We start from the raw sequence: 24,905 nt of genomic DNA on the forward strand, positions 1-24,905 counted from the left end.
AGATAGACTTGGCTTGTTTTTTTATACTGGATGCACCTTGTTACCAATGTCTCACCAGTTCAGCTAGCTTCTTTTTTTAACCAATCCGAATCTGAGAAAATTAAATTACAGAAGATTAATTGCATTAATTCATTTCGTTATGCTCATTTAACTCACACTAACAGATACTCAAGAGACGCATACAAAGAAATCTATACAAAAAATGTCTCAGGTCAATGTAATGTAAGGAATAACAACCTCCCACAAAAATTTCATAAACTACTCATTATAAAAAATAAAATTGTTAGAAAACCATTCTGACGAAAACTGAAACCATTAGGTACAAAAAACAAGGGCAAGAGTCAATGTTGATAACCAAAATTTTGACTGCATTGTACGACCTTTGAAATAATAATCCTGTTTAAACACCTATGAAGACTATTCCTATTCAACAGTATCAACATGACTATGACCTTAAGCAAATTTGTCTGAATAGCATAATCTTAAGCTTTTACAAGATGTCAACTACTCCTATCCATGGCGCTTTTAGCAAGTTTAGCAGCAACTTCTTCTTCAGACAATGGCAGATAATAAATTCGGGGACTTGTTCTGGTCTTCTTAAACAAATCGTCAAGCGTATGGACAGGCTGCTCCACTTTTTTAGGAGGCAAAGATTGTCTTTCCCGGGCTGCAGCAGGCAATGGCGGTGGGGGTGGCAGTGGCAGAGATGGTGGGGGAGGCAGTGAATGCTGTGGAGGTCCTGCCACACCTTGCCCAGTGGATTTAAGTGGCATTTGATTATGGAAAACACTGTTAGAATGGGGTTGAACAGCAACCGGTGCCTGCACAGGAACCTCTGGCGGCCCTTCAACCTTGTCTTTCACCTCCTCTGGACTAACATACTCAACAATCAACTGTCGTCCTCCATTCCGTGGCCATTGCAAATTGTACAGTGCATTTCGTGTGGCAATTGCTTCCTCTGTTGAAGAGTACTGAACATGAGGAAACATCAAATCAGTGAGATGCTTATTGTTTCTGAAGGTCACTGAAAATGAAACATGTACATATTTACACCAACATACCGTAACATAGCAGTGAGTCTTTATATGATCCATCCAGAAACTTGTAACAGTACCAGTGTTAGCCAGAAGTTCTCGTAGTGCTTTTAGTGTAAATGGCCGTAAAAATCTATCTATCCGAAGAGAATTTGTTGGAGGCTTTTGTGATGGCAGCACTACAAAAGAGTCATAGATTGGTAATCATTAAGTTATAACTTTTTATTTTTGTATTCATTTCTAGCATCAACTTAATAAGGTACTACAAAAATAAAAATAGAAAAAATAGACTTTACCAACACGCTCTCTTGGAGAATCAACATTCTTAATAGAATCTGATCTGGACAACATAGGTTTCATCGCAGTGGGTGGCTTATCACGCATTGCAACGGCTGAAGCTGACACGGTGCCAGAAGCTGCAAATGAATATACTAGCAGTTCTCTTTCTGTTGTTGAAGGCTTTGCTGCATCACCAATAAAATTATTTCCCACATTCCACCGCCGCATTCGCTTTGCAGGCTCCTGCAGTCCTGACTCCTGAGCTATAATGCATCAATCATAGAAAAAGAATTCATTAAGGAAGAGAGGTGATTTGTTGGATATTGTATAACAGATCCTACCAGGAAAACATTATAAACCAGATTATTTTTGTAATAACTTATGCAACATCCTGAACATCATCTAATCATACCATACCACAAGTCCAACAGTCAAATAAATGATGGCCAACAAAAGCATATGCCACTAATAAGTAATCCCTTTCTAAATTTAGAAATGAAAAATTGAAAACAAACAAAAATATTATTGCTAGGTCATTAAAAACCAAATTCTTCAAATCTCAATCGTAATTAAACATGCATGAAATAGACATTGCAAGCTTGGTGTACATGCAGATGACCTGAATGAAAAAATTAATGCAAAGTCCAGGTCACCACATATGTGGGATATCAAAACTTGCATTACCTAAAGCATTCCCTTCCATAAAAACAAGTATATCTCACAGAATAGATTATTAACGTAATGAAAATCTTAACTAAGCATTTCCTGTGTCAACGAGAATACTCAGATTACCCAATTTCTACTGTTTTGCCAGAATAACAAAGACTTGAATCACTCCTTGCAACCAGTAAACATTCAATAGAAAAACACAAACCACCCCTATTCCTGCTAGCAATATTGAATCAATCGTACAAGATACAAACCAAACCTGTAATTAAACTAATCAACAGGGTAACTTCCAAGACATTCAGTATGGTACTATGTGCCATACAACAAGTTTCACATTCCTACCTCACCTGATGGTAAAATTCTCCAATGCCCAACATATTAGATAAAATAATTGACACTCTAATATAGCAAAAAACCATAATACAAATAGATAGAAATAAAAAATCGTTTCATAAATACTTCTGAAAGCCTCTTTGATACTATGTTAAAATAATTATATAAACCTGTACCCTGAGTAGCCTTTCTACACACCTTCAAAGAAGGTCACAGTATTGCCAAAATAATTCAGAAAGGCTATACAGCTATTAAATAAGCCAGAAAGCATCCAGGATTATCTTAAATATAATATAAGAAACATAAAAGATCAAGCCTTCTATTTGATTGATATAATAGGTGTATCTTCCATTTTTTAACACCAGTCTCTCTCTGCAATGACTTGAATATACCATCCAGATTGAGAGTCCTCACAGAAGCAGAACAGTAGATACCTACAGAAGATATGATGTGTGGTGCCAACTCAGATAGTCATGTTCCTTCCTCTCCACAAAGAGGAACACCTATAGCCTAGTTATTGTTTAACAGGTCTTACTACCTCCATTGCTTTTTCCATTCCCTTAAATAAATGATGTGTACTTTCCTCCCCAGCCACTGGATAGCATGTTCAGTTCAATATATTCCCTACAAATGTTTGAACAAGTTTAATTGCACACTTTGCTTAATCCATTTCCTCAACAAAATCCCCACCCATTCAACAATGTGTCACAGGTTCCATCCTACTCACCAAGAACATATTTCAAAATAATCTTTTTATTCATACATTTCATGAAATAGAAGTTAAAAGAAATAATCTGAAATGTAAAAACTAACCATTTTCTTAACAAACGCCTGCAAATCAGAGAAGCAATCAAAAACACCATGTACACTTCAATGGACCTCAATTTTGAAAAGAGAAGTAGGCTTTCCTCCCACTATCAACATGCTGAAACTCTTCCAGAAAATCCAATTTTACACGAGACCACAGCATGCAGACAAAACTTTGCTCAAAGCTGACTCTTTCGAAATTACCCAATTCATCTCCCAATCCATGGATATCTGGCATGTAAATTACTCAGACCCCTTGTGTAAACTCAGGTAAACTTCTATCATAGGCACAATTCTTCCACAGTCCATAGAATTGAACAAATTACCTACCAATCGAACTGTTTCAGTTCCTCCAAATACCAAGTGGGCATACCCAGTGCAGAAACCTGAACAATTCAGCATTCATGTATTTTAGGTACCTTCCTGTGCTAGTGTCACGAACTGCTTTATTATGTCATGCTGACCTGTCTTCCACCTTTTTATAGTTTAGATAGACAAATTCTACTTCATGTATTGCTTTAGAAAGCTCTTTTTAAGTAACCATTTTAAGCAAAATTCAAATATATAATCAACTTGAGCTGAGTTGCAATATTTTGAGATACTTCACTTCCTTAGACCCACCAAAATCCTCCCACAACGTTCCAGGTTGATGTTGAGAGATCCAACTACAAACTTTTGTAAATCCCCTAGTTAATGAAGTTTTTTCGTGCCACCTTAAAAAGTTAAAAACATGTCTGTGCAATAAATCTGGAAGGTGAATCGCTCATTATTCCTTCTCTGTTACTAATATTTCCATTACCATCAATTTGTTTGTGACGAGTCCATCTGCTGTTGATCAATGAATGCATGCTCTCTTTGAATGACCAAACAAAATGTCAGGGTATTCACTAACCATGCATTTGGTTGCTTCAAAATCTGCTGCAACAATTCAATTTCTTTAAAAATTAACTCAGCTTTCTGAAACTAGCAATCATTTCCTGATAAAGTGGCCATGCTTCTGTCACTGAGAAGGAGCTGCATTGTCCCCCCTTGTCATTTTCAAGGATCAGCATGCACTACCATTGCACATCATTTGAGATATTTTGTGCTTATAAAACGTTCATTGCTTGATACAATGCACATCCCATAAGCTGAATTCCTGATTTTACCCCTGATCACATGTTGACCACTTGCTAAATGTCAGATAGATCCACAAATGCCATCGCCAATGTCCATTAGAGAATGCCACTCCCTCAAATTTTACCCCTCAAACATTTCTTTCCCAACTGGTCCCTAGGTATTACTTAGCAACTGCTGCTGACCAGGCAGCTTCAAACAGACCAAGTGTCTCCTAATCAAACTGCAAATAACATGCTGAGACCATAGAAGAAAAGAAACTATAAAAATCTTGCAAAATTAGAAATCTTAGATATCCAGCAGGCATGTTTACATACTAATCAAAGTTGGCAAGTGCACTCTTTTTGCTCAATATATTACACCATAGAGGAGTTATATATTCCATGCATAGACCAAAAAATACTTATAGAAACTTGAAGAAAAAATTCTTTTTGCTCAATATATTACACCATAGGGGAGTTATATTTTCTATGCATAGACCAAAAAATACTTATAGAAACTTGAAGAAAAAATTATGCATAAAATCAACATGTTTCTTATTTGGGTCTACATATTCATTTGTATCATCTAAGTTTCTACTGTTCTCAAGATGCACAGATAAAATCCATACTTCTGAATATTCTCCACAGTCAATAACGAAGTCAAATATGATAAACATACTGTGTATAAAGTCATTTAGCAGAAAATACGGTTATCTGTTACTTCAACAACAGTAATTTGAACTGTACATTACTGCAACCAACTGAGAAAAACATATACAAGTCTGCTTCTCTGTAAAACATAAAACAAAAACACACATAACCTTAGAATCTAAATCTGACATAGCAAACCTAAACCCCAAACATAAGGACATACACATAATCAAAGACAAAATTGTCATTCAATCCATAATTACAGAAATCCAAAATTCCCAATTAGCTGAAATTAAATTTTAATTTGGACTGCCAATTCTTGCCCAGCCCATTAAAATTATTGATCATTTAATTTGCCAATATATTCACAAGAATGATTTTGCTACCTAGACTCAGTCTATTATTACTCTCTCTAAAACTGCAATTTTTTCAGAGTATGCTTGCAATCTTTTTTTAAAAAAGGAATTCCCCGATATCAGTTAACCAGATTAAAAGTGGTTGATGCAAAATGCTGTATCTAGTTGTTAATATAATGTGCTATGGACAATTTGCATGAGCAAAAAGATGAGCAATTTCTTATTCACATAGAAGTTGTCCAAATCAAAGAATATGCCACGTATGAACAAATCCACTTAGAAATTTTTACCTATAATATTATAGGTAGTAGGAAATAAACATTCCACAAATGTTATCCGCATCATTTCACCTGTGGTTACAAATCCCAGAGATTCCAAAATTTATATGGTGATCCTAGTTCATTTATAAAGCAATCCGAAACACTGGCTGAAATTCAATTGGGTGTTTACATTTTTCCAACTCTTTGACCAGAAAACTTTGACCATCATGTTTCATTCTTTCCATAGGTTTTAGGCACTGCATTTCCTTCTTTTAATCTATTTTTGCATTGGTCTGCTTCTACATTATACTTTGATCTTTTGTGTATTTGACAGCAAATAAGAAATGGAGAGGATGTTTAACGTGTTGTTAAGGCGGCACACAGAATAGCCCTCAACCCAGCAGCTAATGAAACCACTTGTTTAAATCAGCTCACAATTCACGTAACTAAACAACAGGATATTATGCAACATCATTAATATTAGAACAGTGCATATCATTTAATACAAAAAAATTAATATCACAATTTATCAAAAAGACCAAATCGCAAAAAATTGCAAATCAGTACAATTCCCTGATTTCTCCCTGTAAAAAAGTGTGGTTCTTTCCTGTAGTTTTGTTGACTGTCACTCAAATGAGGGGTAACCTCAGTAGAGATATCAAGGTTACCGGAAGCATGCTCCCAAAATATTTATCCAGACTGCATATGACTGACTGTTTCAATATTGTGTTGGAAAGGCCATCAAACCATCCATAAAGAAAAGGCTATTTGTGACCAGCTGACCTAAATTTTCATAATTATGATATTATAATTATTCTTGTAACAATAAGGACAAATAGAGTTTGGATGTCCCCTGAAGAAGTTGGATTAAGATGAGTTTTGATGAGGCCTCTAGAGCAAATCCAAGGCAATCTAGGTTGAGCTGCATACGGTGAGGTGGTGACTGAATTGAGCATTACTTTGCCACCCGGGACAAACAATGAAGTAGATATGTTCAACACGTGGCATGGCCAAAATGAAGGTGTTGTTGGACTATTACATTAAATAGTAGTATTAGTTTTAGTTTCATAAATAAACTACCAATCAACAGTTATGCAACAATTTTGTTTTGCTTGTATTGCCTATCAAGAGGCATATATTTTGAATTAATAATCATACATCAATCAAACTTTGTTTCTGATTTTCTTTCTGCATTTACATTTGGTATCAGAATAGCGTATGGCAAGTGTTATGTGATTCAGTTTACCACCTGTGATGTAGCAACCGTGTGAAGCAGATAGACATGTTGATTGAGTAGAGGTGATGTGATCCAGTGCACAGCAATGTGAAAAGGGTGGCATTGCTTTAGGCACAAAAAGAGAGTGCCTCTGGATGGATTGAAAATGACACTGCCCTCCGCCTTGACAAGGGATTAACTATGGAAGCAATCTGTTCCAAATTCCTACATTTTACAGTTTCCAGAGATCACTGGATTGATTCCCGGCCATAGCTCAAACCTTCATATTTCTGCAGATATGTATCAGCAGTTATATTTGCATAACTGTCAGCATTTTTTCATTTGGAAAAATATTTCAGTCGAAGACATGCTGGTCCAATTCACAGAAAGGGTGGGTATGAATTAAGCTGTGGAGAATTATTCTGTAAAAGGATCATCTTCATCGATTCCAAATCAATGTTTCTGAGTCTTGACGACAGCACAGAAGTGTTGCTTTGTTGCCAAAATGAATTATCCTATCTGGAAATTTAAGCCACCTTGTAACACCTCTATTACATTTTCAGATGGCAAAGACTGCAAACAGGCTACTGTAAAGGAGGAGAATGGCCAAAGAGCATTGGTGCCCTTTTTAAAAACCAAGAGGGTGTTTAACGAGAGCTTGCATGGAACTGATTGCACAAAAGCAAGTCTAGCATAATGATGTGACTGATCACAGGAAAGTAAGTCTAGCATAATGGTGTAAGGATAGACCTTCTGAGGCAAATTTAGTTGTAATTTGACTGAGGTAATTTTTGGGACTTTCACCTCCCTGGTTCAGGAACTTAATGTACCTGGTGAGATACATGATCATAAGGCATATTCATTTGAATTCTCTGTGGTGGAGATGACTTACAAATCCTACAATGAAATAAATGTGAGGCTCATATATTCTGAAGGTCTTACCAGTCGTAACTATGTCAATAACATTGTTGAGCACCAGGAACTTAGGGTGCAGAACTATATACCACTTCCCCTTGTTGACAACAGCATCAAGTTGCGGATTTGCATTGAGGATTACCTACATATAGAGTTTGAATACAATAAAAGCAAGCATTACCTGAAAGATGCTGTCGGAAAAATATATTTTCTTCTTGTCAGAATCAAGATTAAGTACATGGAGCTAGACATTGGGCAGAAAGAGTCCTCAAGATCAGGATCTATTGAAAACTTAATGAAAGATTTGTGCTTTAGAGAGTAACTAAGACAAAACATAAGAGATTTAAGGCAATGGTGGCAAGAGGTATTTTATGATCTTAGCTAGCTTCTTACTCAAGAATGATTTATTGCATGAGAAGCACCCTATTTGTGTCCCTGTAAAAAAGGGGGTTCAACATCGAGCACTTAAGCTGATGTTAGACACAGTTGGAGGAGATGTGAAGCCATTTGGTTGGTAATTTATGTAATGAAGAAGGGATTGTTTCCACAACATTTGAGGAGGTACACACACTCGAGGAGATTCGGACTTACGGAAGAGGTGTCTCATGTGTAGCGCTAGAGGAGCATTAGGTACACTCGGAGATGTGGAATTTCCAAGGAAATATGTTTCACTGTTAACTAGGAGGCAGCAAGAAGGTTCTAGAAGATGTGGTGGTTGTTGATTGGTTCTCGTTCCTTGGATTTTTTCAAACTAATACTTTGATTCAGCACAAAGCAAACACAGAAAAAAAATGTGTACTTACAAAAATTCGAACTGGACTATGTTTGATTTGATTTGAACATTAGATTTTTCTCAGCTAGGTCAAGAAGATATGGTTTAGGGTTTATACTATATAGATTGTAGTACAGTCTAATTGGCACTCCTAGAATCTTGGCAAATGGTAATATTTGATAGCCACTAAGGTAATCTAAAGGCAGTGGCATGTAGTTTTTCTAGTTTTTGTAATGGGAAAGGCAAATCCTAGAAGAACATGTAAATGATTTTTCTCATCAATATATCCCCTAGGCTGCAACTTTGCAAAAACAATACGATACAATATGATAATATATTATTGCATTATAATTATATTAAATTATATTATTGCATTATTACACTATATTTATTTTAGTAGATATAAATATAAGAGATGGATTCATGTTATATTGCGCTGTTGGCTTCACAGCAAAAGTTATATGATGAGAAGTCTAAATCATTCCAGAATCTCCCATACTCCCTTTTGACAATTTCCATTTTGTAGTTTCTCACTTCTTGATTTTATTCACAGGTATATTATCCACCATCTTCAAACAACCAAGCTTGTAGCTTGCATTGGCAAGTCAATTCACGCTGTTGGCTTCACGGCAAAAGTTCTAGGACGAGAAGTCTAAATCGTTCCAGAATCTCCCATACTCCCCTTATGACCATTTCCATTTTGTAACTTCTCACTTCTTGATTTCATTCACACATCATAGAGTCCCCTTCAATGGCACTGCAAGCTACAAGCTTGGTTGTTTGAAGATGGTGGATGATATACCTGTGAATAAAATCAAGAAGTGAGAACCTACAAAATGGAAATTGTCAAAAGGGAGTATGGGAGATTCTGGAATGATTTAGACTTCTCATCATATAACTTTTGCCGTGAAGCCAACAGCACGAATTGACTTGCCAATGCAAGCTACAAGCTTGGTTGTTTGAAGATGGTGGATAATAAACCATAGTAATTGAATGGAGTTAATCTCACCATAGCAAAAGATTGTATGCAAGACAAATAGGTTTAGCATCATTTTCTTTTTTGATATAATGAAAGGAACCAACCACACTATTCCCAAAAAATAAGAATAATAAAACTATTGTTATCATATTATGATTTTTTTTTAATTATATTATAATAATATAATAACGATTAGTATTCAGTATAATAATGAGGGCTAGACCCTTTAGTTAAATGGTAGGAGAATTCTTGCTTCTGGAGCCAACAACCAAGGTCCCAAGGAGAGTTGCTTCACCTTGACACTTGGTGAAATATTTAGGTTTCTCGTCTATAGAAGCTTCCAACCAAGATTCACAAAATTCACAAATTTACAAATTCAAGTAGGATGTTGCTTCTACCCACTATTCTGCTTAGAGCATCACCATCACTCCAAAGTGTTGGTGCACACCAACACAAATCTTTTGGAAAATCAGATGCAGATTGTGATTAAGAGTATAGTGGCTTCGCTGTTTTGCCCTCCGGACTAGGCCAAGGTTTGAACCTGCAACTAGTTCAGGTACAATTCAAACACTGGTTTGACCAGGGTTCAAATTTTTGCCCCCAAGTTCAAATTAGTCACAAATAGCATCAAACTTGGGTGACCATGCATGCCGTAGGTCGAACCACCTGCGAAGTGCATCAAATTGGGCCCTGCAGACAGCAGAAAACTGAAATTTTTTGACATATTTTATAATATTTTTGGAGTGCTTGTGCCTCATTCCTACACATTTGCAAGCTTACAATGGCAGCAAGAGTTAGGTCCTTGTTCTATTTTCTTTTAGAAGTTTTTTTATTTTTTCATTTATCTCTCATTGCTAATAAGATTTAGCCAATGGTTGCATGGGGATGGGGTTACTTGGGTATGTCAAACTTTATTTTTCATTATACTTTTATATTTATAGAATATCTGAAATTATGACTCGTGATAATGGTTTTTCAAAACAAGTATAGTGATGAAGTTTGCAAACATACTGTATTCTTTTCACTTTCAGATTTGCTATATGTTTGTAATAATAATATATGATAAATGTTTATATGCATAACAGAGAAGGAAGACTTCAAACATGAACAAGAAAATCATAAATCATATGACAATGACATATTGCAAATGATAAACTTCTGACTTGAACAGTTAAAGATTATTGTTATTCAATATTGCATCAAAGTTTCAAACTGATTCGGTATTGATTTAAGCTTGATAAACAACAAGCTGATATGCAGACAAAAAAACCAAAAAAAAATCAGAAATCTTAATCAACATCCTTAGCTATGATGCTCTCCACCAAGTACCTAATACTTAGGATATATACCCGATACTTGAGTACCTGGGTATGAGTACCAAGGGTCTGGGTATGAGTACCCATGTAACCTTGGATTTAGCCATTGTTTTCTGTAAAATTTCATTCTCAATATGTATGCAATTTCTTGCTATAGGAAAAGGAACTTCAATGGGATCTACCTCTTCGTCAGTAGACAATGTCAATACCCAACAAAGAATAGAACCCCATTCTGATTCTCCTTTATGGAAGTATGTGGATAGTATGTCCCCTTCCAAGAGATGATATTTTATGTTGGAAATGTCAAGGTTATGATGTAGAAAGGAATAGTTCATGTTATCGTGCGGTGGGTCACTTATGTGGATACATTGTAGGAGTCAAGAAATGTCATGTAAAAAGAAAAGCACCTCTGCCAAATTCACTAGTATTAAAATACATTCAAGAGCATGAGGAAGCATAAGAGAGAGAAGAACGTAGGCAAAATGCCATTGATGGCAGTAGCAATAAAACTAAATAAGAGCAAAGGGAATGAAATCCCCCACAGATGTTGTGATAGAAGATCACACCTTCTATACCACCTCAACTATGCCCCTAATTCTCAAAATGAAGCACACCTTACACACAAAAGAAAGGGGCCACTAGAAACTGTATTTCAAAATCAGAGTAGGGAAATTGCTGACATTGATGCGGCAAGATGCTTGTATGGAAATGGTTTGTCTTTTAATCTTGTTCGCTCTCCATATTTCAAAATGATGTTGAGAAGTGCTAATGAAGCTCCTACAAGGTATTAAAGTCCTAATTATGAGAGAGTACGAACCACCTTGTTGGATCAAGAGGTCAAGTTGTTTGATGAGTAATTGAAACCCATTAGGGATTCATGGATTGAGACATTAGTAACAATTGTTTCAGACAAGTGGAAAGATGCTACAAATCATCCATTAATCAATGCTTTGGATCTTGGTGGTGTCCCCTAAGGGGGCAATGTTTTTGAAAGCAATGTACTATGAGGGGCAAGTAAAAGATGGACAATTTATTGCTAATATTCTCATCTTTGTCATTGAAGAAGTGGTTGCTAGAAACATTGTCCAAGTTGTAACGAACAACGCAAAAAAATTGTAAAGTTATTGTATTTTTTGGACACCTTGTGCAATTCATTCACTCAATCTTATGCTACAAAAGATTGGGAAGAGTATTGAGTGGATCAAGGAAATGTATGCAGAAGTTGAGGGAATCCAACTGTTCATCACAAACCACCACATGACTCGAGGAATATTCAAAATGTTCTCATGTTTGGAGTTGCTAAAGGTAAGAGAACTTTAACTTAAGTTAGTAATTTAATTTGAAAAAATTGGTAATCAGCAACAATTGGACAATATAAAGGCAAAGCAATAGTGAGAGGGCATCCAAAATTAAAGCTTAGAATATTCAATGATTTGCGCTGGCAATGTGTGGAATATCTCATTAAGCTCGCCGAGACCATTACAATCATGCTTAGGTACGCTAAAATAGATAGGCCTTGCCTTGGAGAGATCTATGATGGTACAAACTCTATACTAGAGAAGATTAAGCAAATTGTAAATGAAAAAGAGCAAGATTCTCAAGGGACCTTCTTCAAACAATGGAAGGCTACCACCCTATGGAGATTTAGTAGTGTTTGATAGATAAAAGGAAGTATTTGAAAGTCTCTTTCTTGATGAGTTCATACAGTTTATGGATACAAAAGATCTAAGCAATGTCCTCTTCGTCAACAATTTAGGAAAGGATGCTCATAGTTGGTGGTAACTCGATAGCCCAAGATTCTAAACGTTGTAACCCCTTGCAATGAAAGTGATATAACAAGTTAGTTTTTAAAAAATACTATTAGTTTACTTTGCCTTCATAAATTGCTAGGATTTCTAAGATTCAAGATACATAATTTAAACTTTATTTTAATTATTTACCTTGTCATGTCTTCATAGGTTGCTAGTTCATCTACATCGGAAATAAATTGGAGCACATATTCTTGCATCCACTTAGTGAAGCGCAATAGGTTGCAATAAAAAAGAGTGAAGATCTTGGTATTTGTGCATTAGAACTAGTCTCCTTTTGCACAAGACTAAAGAATACAAAGAAGGGGAGACGAATAGGTGAGACCATAGATGGAAAACTCGCCGAGTTTCCTAGCTCGGCGAGTTTTTCACCAGTTAACTCGCCAACTTAAAAACTCGGCAGTATGGTTAAAACTCGTCGAGTATTCGGTGAGTAATCGTATAAAACTCGGCGAGTTTTTCATAAAAACTCGTGATTTACTAGTGAGATTTTTGCCCACGGCCTGTGACAGATTAAAGCGGCAATGAATGTGGTTTTTCTCATTCTTTCTTGTATTTGCATTGTTTAGAGCCTTGAGGAGTGAAGAGAAGAAAGTTTGGAGGCATTCTTGGCTGATTGCAAGTGATTCAAGGCGGATTTGATTGGATTGTAGAGGATTCTAATTGATTTTAAAAGACAAATTTCTTTCCAAGTATGTTCATCTCATCATAGTTTGAAAACTTTTTATAGTTTTATAACAAATGTTCTTTTGTTTTTGTTGTTGTTTGTAAATGTTTTCAAATCATTTAAAATCATTTTGAATCATTTGAAACTCTAGCTTCTAAGGATATGGTTGAAGTTTGTTGTTTGCTAAGAATATGGTTGAAGTTTGACCTTGAAGTTTGAAACTTTGAATCATTTGAAACCCTAGCTTCTAAGTTCTAACTTTGTTTATTCATTTTTCTATATATTTATGTCTAGGGCAGCGGTCAACCATTAAAAAAATGACAAACTCGCAAGAAGAGTGGCCACAAACACCATGCCCATCTGGATATATAGGCACTCGGCCTAAAAATGCAAGAGATAAGGCATGGCGGTATGCTTATGAAGCTCCAAGTCCAAATGATATTGGGAAGGTGATATGCATTCCCTGTGAGAGAATTATTTCTGGAGGCATAAACCGCCTCAAATACCACCTTGCAAGCATAAAGAAACATGACTCAAATCCTTGTCTCAAGGTAACTGATGAAGAAAAAAGATTCATCCATGCCCTACTTGCAGCTGCTGAAGAGAAAAAATTGAATAGGGAGAGGGCAAAATTAGCTATGAGGGCAGCCATAGCTGAATCTGAAGGAGCTCCTTTTGATATGCAAGAGGAAGAAGGAGCACTTGAGAATATACCAGGATCTCTTCGTGGCCCATGGATCCGCAAACAAAATTTCTCTTTTACCGGTTCCACTTCTTCTACATCTCCTACTTCTTCATCATCACCATCCGGATCCCCATCAGGGATAGGTGGTTATTTTGTGCCCAGGAACACACCTGGAGGACAGCCCTCATTAGAGAGCACTGCATGGTTTAAGGAGGTGCATGAGCAAACTGATATTGCAGCAGCTGAATTTTGGTTTTTCAACAATATCTCAATGAATGCTACTGATAGTCCCTATTGGGTCAATATGGTGAATGCAATGACAATATCAGGCAAAGGGTACAAGCTGCCTAATCGCAAGGATGTGAGTGGAAGGTTAGTATTTTACTATTTAGTAATTGTAAATAATTGTGATTCACTTTAGTTCATTGTTATATTTTAAATCTTAATTATTATAACTTATTTCCTAATTTTTTACTAACACTTACACTTTATTTAAAATTAAACCTAAATTTTGTAGGTTGCTTGACAAAGCGGTTGGTAGGGCAACATTGTTGATAGAAGAGCAACAGAACGAGTGGAAGAAGTATGGCTGCACCATTTTATCTGATGGGTGGACAGATGGAAGAAGTAGAACCATTATTAACTTCTTGATTGCTTGCAAAGATGATGTGGTGTTTTGGAAATCTGTCGATGCCTCCAACAAAGTGAAAAATGCAGCCACATTGGCTTTAATGTTGGAGAATGTTGTCATGGAGGTGGGAATAGAGAATGTGGTGCAAATAATCACAGATAATGCAGCAGCATATGTGGCAGCAAGTAGATTTAATTTTTTATATTTGAATCAATATGAATCATGAATGTAATGCTATGGTATTATTCAATTTAGATTTGATGTAATTTGTAAATACTAAATACGGAAAGTTTGTTACTGATTATTGATTTTTTGCTAATCTTTTAGGTAGAATCCTCCAAGAGAGGCATCCCACACTTTTTTGGTCACCTTGTGCAGCACATGTCCTTGACCTTCTTTTGGAGGACATAGGAAAACTTGATTGGGTGAGTCCAGTTGTGGAAGATGCTAGGCAAGTCACGAAATATATCTATAATCACCCATGGGTTCTCAGTTTGATGAGAAAAGCCACTAAAGGCAAAGATTTGATGAGACCTGCTATGACAAGGTTTGCAACGGTCTTCTTGACGTTGCAAAGTATTCTTGACCACATATTGGCTTTGAACCAAATGTTTGTGTGTGCTGATTGGGTTGCTTCACCTTACTCAAAGAAGCCCGAAGGAGAGGCTGTGGCAGGAATAGTCTTTGATGATAGCTTTTTTGAAAAGGTTAAGGAGATTGTGGAGGTAACTTCATTATATTTTTAGTTTATTCAAGTTTCATTATCAATTCATAACTTACTATGTTATTAACTAATTTGTATTTTTCAAATTTCAAATGTAGATGTCTCTGCCCCTGGTTCTAGTCTTGCGCACATGTGATGGGCAGCAATCCCCAATGGGAGGTCTTTATGAGGCCATGGATAGGGCGAAAGAGGCTGTTAGAAGTTACTATCACGGGGATAGTTTCAGATTTGACCCCATTTGGGAAATAATTGATAGCAGGTGGAACAATATGCTCCACCAACCTATTCATGCAGCAGGCTACTTCCTCAATCCCAAATTCAGGTACTATGATAATTGATTGTCCTTGAAGTTGGGATTTTAATAAGTCTTTATTTTAGTTTACTTTTTAAGGTTGTGTAGTAAGACTTGATATCATTTTCTATTTGTTTTAGGGCTGATGATTCCTACTCAGATCCTAATGGAGAAGTCATGGAAGGTCTCTCTAAATGCATTGAGAGAATGATATCAAATGAAGAGGAGAGAAACCTTATTGTGACCGAACAACAAATCTATGTGGAATCAAGGGGTCCTTTGTTCTCTTCTATGCTAGCAAAGAGAGCAAGATCTACTCAAGCACCAGGTAAAGCATCAAACTTTAAAACTTTTGCTAATTGATAAGTTGTGCTTCTGATTTTTTTTTTATTGCTTTATAACTTTTTTAATTTTGTTTTGCAGATGCTTGGTGGGCAAGTTGGGGTGGCAATACCCCCAATTTAAGGAAATTTGCTCTCAAAGTCCTATCCCAACCTTGTAGCTCATCCCATTGTGAGCGCAATTGGAGCTTATTTGAGTCCACCCATACAAAGAAAAGAAACAGAATGACTCAAAAACGGTTTAATGACCTTGTTTATGTGCACTATAATCTTAAGTTGCGCATAAAAAAGGCACAGCTCTTAGAACTACCTGGTCCGCTTGATCTAGATGAGATAGACCCTTATTCTGATTGGACAACACAAGAGCCAAGTCCATTGTTTACACCAGATGAGATCGCTGATTTGGAGAGGCAGGCCATGGAGGGGGAGGCTGACACTTATTTTCAATTCACTATGGATGACATTGAGGATGAGGACGAGGATGATGATGATTCAAGCGAGGATCAAGCATTACCATTAGGAGGAGATGCATCCTCTTCTAGGACGCCGAGCCAGTCAATAGGGACGTCGAGCGAGGGGGCACAGCCGCAGAGTTCACAATCACGCAGCTCACGCCCTATCCTAGTGCGGGGCACTTCTTCTAGGACTAGACCCCCTCGCTTTCCTACTAGTGCAAGTGGAAAGAGGAAGATGTGATTGACATTGTCACATTGTATTGATGTATTTAGAATTTTAGACTTTTAGTATTTACTTCTAGTTTCACAGATTGAAACTATTTAGTAATTTACTATTTTGCTTCCTACCATGAGCATTCTGCATGAGAATGCAATTTTGTACGCATTATGCATTTATATATATATCTAAACTTTGTTTCTTTCTTTTGTATTGTCTTTAATTAACTTATTAGATGCATCTTCTCATTAAATTTTGCAAAATAAATGTATTTTTAATTAAATTTCAGCGGTTTTTTAGGTTTCGGAGTTTTTCCCGAGTTTTTTTTAAATCGCCGAGATTTTCCCGATTAAACTTTTGGGGGGCTTGGCGAGTTTTTGCATTTGGCGAGTTTTCCAACTATGGGTGAGACGAATAGGTGGGATGTAAATGCAAAGTTGGTGGACTTGATGCTTTAGCTTCTCAACTTTTAATTGAAGATTTTGAAGACTTTCATGTCAATACTATTATTGTTGTTGCTGATCCCATTGGCCATAACTTTGTTGCAAAGTCAACTAATGCCGAAGAACTGCAAGGAAGAGAAGAAGAAGAAGATAATTATGATGAAGAAGAAGATCAATGTTAATAAATTTTTAATCCATTAGTTGAAATTGAAACAATGATACTAGAACTTGTTGTTATGAACTTGTTGTTATGAACTTGTTGAACATATTTAGGGGTAAATAATCAACCTACCACTCCTCATTCGCACATCACAACATAATAGCAAGCATAAGAAGACTTCAAGAGCAACATCAAGATTTTCATCATCTCAAGCATTCCAAGGTGTTTTGAAGGCAATCTTTTCCAATGGATCAAGCTTCTCTTGCTCATTGAAGGGTAAATCAACAAATGATCACCAATTCAACATGTGTGCAAATTATTACAAGCGCATCCCCTTCACCCCTTTTTATGTTGGTGCATTTAACAATACATATAAAAAGGGAAGATAGATCAAGTGAACCAAGTGCTAACAAATGCTAGAGAAATTTGTGTGCTAATTTACAACTACCACACCTCACTTGTTCTCTTTAGTACATTTTCAAAAGAAAAATTTTGTCAAAGCTTTTGAGGCAAGGCATGTAATTTACTGTATTTTGCTTCACTTTCAAATTTCAAACTTCCAAATTCCAATAAATGGAATCATTGAAAAAATTTGAGATGTCAAACATCTATATTTTAAAATTGATAATGAATTCAAAGTGGATTAGATGAATTCAAGGAAAATAAAGCAACAAAAGATGCTTGATGACAATTGATAATCCATTATGGTAAGACATTGCTATTTTTATTTAAAGTTAAATAAAAGATTCCTTTTTCAATATTGAATTTCTGATTCTAATAATTTAGTTTTATTATCCAATGTTGCAACCTTCAAAGTTTCTAACTTATCAATTAACTCTTTTTAAGTTTTAATATTTCACCTAACAAATTGTAGATATCATTATATATGTTGGTTCACTCTCATAATCTTGGACAAGTATACGATAAATTTGATAGTATGCTTGGGAAAATAATGCGAACTATTTTGGCAAAGAATCCTACAACTGGATTATATGAGCAACATATATTAAGTGCATTGAGTTGTGAAGGTGGAATATAATTAACAACTTGCTTTATATGGCAGCCTTTGCTCTAAAACCCAAATGGCATGCACCAAGCAATTAAACGGTGCCTCTATGTAATGACCTATACGTCTTAGATGGGTTCACAGAAGCCATTAATAAGATATATCTTAAGGAGCAAGCTTCAATATTTCATATAAAATCCTTGCCTTCGCAAATCTTTGCGGTCCAATGTTGAGTAAACCACAAGTGAGGTCATATAGACTATACTATATCCAGCTGACCCAATAAGATGATGGACAGGGCTCAGGAGTATTACACCGCAATTGAAGATGATTGCCAATCATCTCCTTGGCTGAGTTGTTTGTTCCTCTATTGCAAGGAGATATTGGTCCATTTATAAATTTTATCTACTCCATCAAGAGGAATAGACTTATCAATATACAAGCAAAGAAGCTAGTGGTTGTGTGTAGTGATCTTCATCATTAGGGTCGTCAAACAAGAGTATCAATAAACTTCAATTTTAAAATAAAAATTGAACCTATATATGTCGCTCAAGTTGATGAGGAGACACTAAGGGAATTGGCTGAGATTTCATCTACTGGGTGGGCAACGATAGTAGCAATGACTCAAAGCACTCTATGCAATGTCAAGAGATCAAAACTAGGCATACTTGGTTTTGTTTTTTCGTATTTTTATGTCATGATTGAAAATGATATCATATGGCAGCAATGTAACATTTGGGCATTTTATTAGTTATTTTTTTAATATCACAGGCATATTGAGAATGAATTATGAATTGTGATTGCATCTTGAGCATTAAAATTGAATTCTGAATACAAATGTTTTATGTTATATTTCTATTACAAATGCTTTAATCATGTTTAAATATGAATATAATGTGTATGTGCATGCTCTATCAATGTTTTCATATGAACATTTATATTTTCCCTATACTTTATATGGACATCCCCTAGCCATTCCCAAAATTGGCTTAAAAAATTCCCTTATCTCATGTCTCAATCCCACAAACACACACAAACAAAGATGCATGCAACTTGAAAGCAAGAATTAAGTGTAGAATACTGCATAGCATAAGATACTCAACAAACTACCATAGACTCTAACGCTGCTTAGACCATATATGATATAAATATTATAAAATATTACGTGATCAACCTTCAAGTTCGATTATAAGATAATAATATCAAGTTAAGCAATCCATTTTCAACATCATGTATTTTCTAAAACCTCATCGTCATCAGTTTAAATTTAGATGATAAAGGAACATTTGAAGAACCATAAGAAATACCACTGCACTACAATACAAGTGAGCTCTGTTTCTTAATGATCAAGTTCAACCTATTGCAAAGTGGAAGAAAAGTCAATCTACTCTCTCCATATCCAACAAGTTCACGAGGGTTTGGTGGGAGTGTTTTGTGGGATCAAGATGCAATGCCCATTAATGGGGGCTTGAGGGTAGGATCCCTAGCAAGGTCAAGAAGCAACGCCCCTTAAAGGGCATTTGGAACATCATCATCATTGTCATTGTTTACATTAGATGATGTAGGAACATTTAAAGAACCATAAGAAATATCACTGTCACCATGCTAAAAGTGTGTCTGCTTTCAGATTGTTCAAATGCGACCAACTGGAAAGTGGAAGCAAAGTCAGTCTACTTTGGTTTCAAATCCCACAAGTTCACAAGAGTTGGGTGGTTGCGCTTCCATAGGATGCAATATCCACTCATAGGGGTTTGGGGACAACATCCCTAGCATGCATTGTGAGACAAAACCTCTCAAAGGGGTTTCGAGACAATACCTAGGGAAGGGCTAAGGGGCAGCACCCCTTGTGAGGTGTAGGGGCAATGCTTACAGGGTGTTGTGGAAGGACAGAGCCCCAAACAGAACCCCTCAAAGGAATTTGGAAACAATACTTGGGGCAGGGTTGAGGGGCAACACCCCTTGTGGAATTTTAGGGGCAGTTCCTACAGGGTGTCATTGAAGGAAGAAACCCTGCCACCAGCTCACATGAAAACTTCAAAAAAATGTGAACCTTCATGGTGCACACCATTGCCAAAATAATCTAAAATCGGAAACCAAATGTGAAAAGAAAAACTTAAAAACTGTACAAAAGTAGACACATACACCTCAGTTCAATCAAATTCCACCAGACCTTCCAGGGTTCACCAAGGTTCATCCCAAACAAACCTGGCCAATCATGCAGCATCCTGCCTGTATAAATTGGGCCTGGATAGCCTGGATATAGCCAGTCTACAGGAAGATCTGATATCGCAGATTAAAATGAGCAACCTCTAAAAGATTATTCTCATACAGTAGCTAATGGAAAGTGCTTTGAATTCACATACCTAAATAAGCTTGTGGCATGTTTCAGCTTCATACATCAAAAACTAGGAGTTGATTGTTTACTTCTTATTAGCAAGACCAAGTGAATAGAAAGGATTATGAATCCTAACAATTTTCAATTTTTGAAAATAAGAAAATAGGTTCTATCATATTAAAGCTAAGTTACTGATTCTGGTTTTGATGCTAATGCAGGGTTCTGATGCGCAGATTTTTTTTTTTTTGGCGGGGGGATTTTCCGTGTGTCCACATATATGTGTGTGTGTGTAAAGAGATGCAAGAAATATACATAAATAAACCATTCCATAATATCAGGGCCTGCTGAAACTGACGTTTTGGAAATTGTCTACATTTTCAAGTTGCAACTGCCAATGGCAATCGATTTTTTGAAATTTCCTGTGCAGTTTTGGCATTTTATTCATAGGTAGCAGCTGGTGACAGGTTGTCTGAAAAAGATTAGTGTCGATAAGAAATACAGGTGGCCACAGTGTCTGAAAAGAAAAACACCTCTTGGCCCAATAAAAAAAAATTTGATTGGCGGTCTTTGGCAAAGAAGATGAAAAGTTTGAAAAAGGGTTGTGTCCACTACCTATCAAAGTCACACAAAAAATGTTGATACTGAGTCAGTAAAACAATGGAATAAATAAAAAATTGTGTGTGTTAACAGTCTGAAATATACTAAAAACGGCAAATAAAATCAGATACGAATTGGTCAACTAAAAGGATAACCATGTACGAATAAGGAGGAAGATTGCTCTTTAAAGGTGAGAAGAGACAAACTGTAAAAATATGCTGGTGAAGGGCAGGAGCTGACAGATGGTAAAAGCTTTTAACTGTTATGACAGAGCACCAGTGCAGAACCCAAGAGCACTGGCACACCCGAAAGCACCAGAACCCGCACCTGGACATTTCTTAGATGCAATGGTATCTTACTATTAAAGTACTTTCACCAGCAAAAATGTGAAAATAAAGCTAAATAATGTAAGCTAAAAAGCTCCAGCATTTAATCGGTTCTATCCATAAAACAAAAAGAGAAAATGAATCATTATTAATCTCATCCAACTCCATAAATTAGCAAGAAGTATGTCACCAATCTGTAGAGGCAGATACAGGCCTCAACTAACTAAAAATGGCAAGCAACCACAATATAAGGTATGTCTAAAATCCATATATTGGTAATAAACTCAATATCACTGGTACTAACCCAATCTTTGGAGTTTCCATCCTTGCTCAGATTTATTTTTCAATTAGCTTTAGTGCCCATGAAGAGTACAACTATTTTTAAACCGTTCACCCCATAACGTAGAAGAATAATTGGCTCAAAAGTAACTCCACAAACAGAAACCCAGAGTCAAATAAAATCCAAGCATCTTATTGATATAAACAAACATAGAAAAACAGGTTTTTATTTTTACAATCAATAAACAAAATCCTTTACTCGTCTGATCTTATTTATGAGATATCATGCTATAGGAGAACAAAAAAACAACAGAAACCTCTATAAACTGCAAAAAAGCTGAACCCACAACATGACTAGTATTGTACCTTTATTTAACAATACAGACAGAAAAAACAAATTGATCAGTGATGATTAATTCTGTCTTGACTCAACTTGGAAAAATATAACCAACATGGACCAATCAAAGATCATTTATTTACAGTAAAAGGAAATGACTGCGGAGAGTTTAAGCCTCTTTGAGGAAAACTGCAGGCGCTTATTGTCAACTCATCAGGCATAAATGGAGTGAGCAATCAATATTAAAAAATTATTTAAAATGTTCCTACCCTACAAAAGCATATGAATAATTGCCAAACATTAATCACATAATTCCCGAATGTATAACATACCAGTTGGCTAACATGTACCACCTACATTAACAAATGTAAACGCAAGGAAACAATATTCAGGAGCTTACAAGGAATGCAACATGAATGGATTTGGAAACTGAATAAATGCATAGAATCGTACCCTCTTTTTTTCTCTTCTCAACTGAGGCTTGCACATCATCAGCTCCAACTTCCTTCTCCTTGTCATCATTGCAAATATCAATTGCCATTGTGTCAGAGCTATCATCTTCCATTGATGACTTCACCACCGGAATTTCATCTTCATTCTTGTTCTCAATCTTAACCCCCACAGCACCATGTCTGCAATCCAAACTATCTTCATGCCGAGGAATATCATGTTGTTCCACCATCCTTCTATCATCACCGTCTAATTTACAATTGCTACCATCATCATTATTGACCATTCCCCCCTCAACCAAACAAAGGCCTACATGTTGCTCGACCAACTCAGAACCAACGTCGCCACTATTCGGTTGTGGTGGCTCAGGATACCTGGAGGACTCTTGCTGCAAGCTGTTCCTACGTTTAACAACAACCTCTGATGATTCTACATTGACATTATTATCAGCATTCAAAGAATCCTTTAGTTCATTCTCTTCTAGAATTGACACAGAATCAGTAGAAACAGACTCACACTTTACTTGAAACCCTACAACTGGGCTGACTTTTTCAGATACTACCTGGTTTAAGGAACATTCCACTGGTCCCGCATCGCTGTCTTTTGAACATGAACCTGTCGCATCATCAACAACAATTTCAGGTTTTGACTCTTCAGGCTTAGGAGAAGACAACTCCATGACTGGATTGGGTATGCTTTGATCTTCCTTGTTATCGCTGTTCCCGGTTTTCTTAATAGCGATATCCAGGTTTTCGACACTGGGGTTTTGGTTTTTTTCACCCATAATGAAATCTTCGTCGCTCTTGTGACTTTCTGAGTGATAATTCTGAACAATGTCACTCTCCTTGGTATCAGATGCATCAGATTCCTTTTGTGGACTGGTATTTTCTTCTGCCTCGTTGCGCAAGGCTTCTTCCAGCCTTCTAACCAAATCCGCCTTCAAACCACCGGTAGATATTTTTCGCCTTTTGAGCTCCTCTCTTAGTTCTGTCATCTTCAACTGGTCCACGGGTCGGGTCCCAAACTCCCCTGACTGTGCACTCATGTTCCCAATCCTAAAAGACCCTAGGCTCAGTAAAACAATCAAAACAATAAGTGGATGCCCTTAAAATAAGAGCCCTAGATATACGAAACCAATAAAAATTAGTTAAAAACCAAGAATCACTAGACATGCAAAGCAGTGAAGAAATTATACAGAATCCCAAGAAATATAGAATATAACATGAACGGTATTGCAGTCACAAGAAATAAAATCCCTAAAAATACTACATACCGAAATCACTGAGAGGGGATAAAACGAAAAACCCGGGAACCCTTGGATATACTATAAAAAGCGAAAAACGCACTAGCAACGCAAACGACGAAATGAGCATGGGGTTTACTCACCAAGATTGAGATTCCAACTTCGCGCACTTGAAAGTAAAGAAGCGTGAGATATTTTTGACCTCCTGAAAGCAAAGCAAAGCAAAATCGTCCAAACCCTAGTTGGAGAACATAAACTTAATGTTAGCAATAACAATTGATCTACAAATCAACGCTAATGTTAGTTTTCTTTCTCTTTTTTCTTTTTTTTTCAAACAAAAACCACAGCACAAGTGGTATTAAGTAGCCCAAATCCTTCTTCGATCCTCCAAAATCGCCATTGAATGAACGGATCTACAAGACCTCGACGGGGTTGCTTCGCGATCAGAATCCACACGTAATAAAAGGAGAAATAAACAGGGTGAATCCGCTTCGCATCCGCAAATAATGAGGCACAGAAAAATAGACCCGTCCGAGAAACACTAAACAGGTGTGTTCGTATGAAATACACAATGTGTATTTACGAATCTCTCTGCAATGTGTGCTGTTCCGATAGAGATTCTTCCCTCGCACCTATAGAACCCCGGTGACGGACACCTTTATGTTTAGATTTGCATAATTGTTCAAGTCCGGTGGAGCTTTATATTATTGTTTATTTTTTTAACTTCCATTTTCTGTATTGTCTTTGGTTTTTTATTTATTTTTCCCGTCTTTGGGGTTGTTTGAACTTCCATGCTGTGGATGACCAAAAAAAAATTAAAAATTAATAGAAGTTTCAATTTGTGCAGCATTCTTTCCATTTGGACATGTCATTTGAATTAATGTTTAATTAAATTTTAAATTGTTGAATTTTTTTTTAATATATTTGGTGAATAATCAGTTAAATAAGGATCAATAATTTTAATAATACATTAAATGGCAAAAAAAATAATCAATTGGAGCTCTCTAAAATCTCCAAGTTGCTAATAGCAAGCTCCTCTAATATCTTGGAGTACTTTTTAGACTTGTGCTTCTACTCCATAAAATTTTGCATCTACTCAAAATCCATTTGTCAAATAATTTGTTATCTTGTGCCATGTATTATGGTTGACCACCGAGATCAATTACCAATTCATTCCCTTCACTTGTCACTTGTTTAAAAAATAAATCATTATAAATTAATCAAA

The 24,905-nt window shown here is 36.2% G+C and overlaps 1 protein-coding gene and 1 pseudogene across 2 annotated transcripts; one reads left to right on the forward strand and one right to left on the reverse strand.

The window, feature by feature from the left end:
- Positions 1-238: 238 nt before the first annotated feature.
- LOC149536629 (uncharacterized) lies at positions 239-24,287 on the reverse strand. Its single transcript, XM_089806923.1, has 5 exons — positions 23,824-24,287; positions 22,441-23,502; positions 1,331-1,576; positions 1,062-1,213; positions 239-971 (listed from the first exon to the last, which is right to left on the reverse strand). Exons 2-5 carry the CDS (start codon positions 23,480-23,482, stop codon positions 501-503), a joined length of 1,911 nt encoding a protein of 636 aa, XP_089663049.1. The 5' UTR covers positions 23,483-23,502; positions 23,824-24,287; the 3' UTR covers positions 239-500.
- Positions 7,408-8,574, forward strand: LOC149536630 (vacuolar protein sorting-associated protein 26B pseudogene; annotated as a pseudogene). Its single transcript, XR_016357918.1, has one exon. The product of XR_016357918.1 is annotated as a vacuolar protein sorting-associated protein 26B pseudogene (transcript).
- Positions 24,288-24,905: the final 618 nt, after the last annotated feature.

Source organism: Cupressus sempervirens, chromosome 10 (genome assembly GCF_028749045.1).
Source record: "Cupressus sempervirens isolate cs-2001-9-10 chromosome 10, ASM2874904v1, whole genome shotgun sequence".
NCBI classification, from domain to species: domain Eukaryota; kingdom Viridiplantae; phylum Streptophyta; class Pinopsida; order Cupressales; family Cupressaceae; genus Cupressus; species Cupressus sempervirens.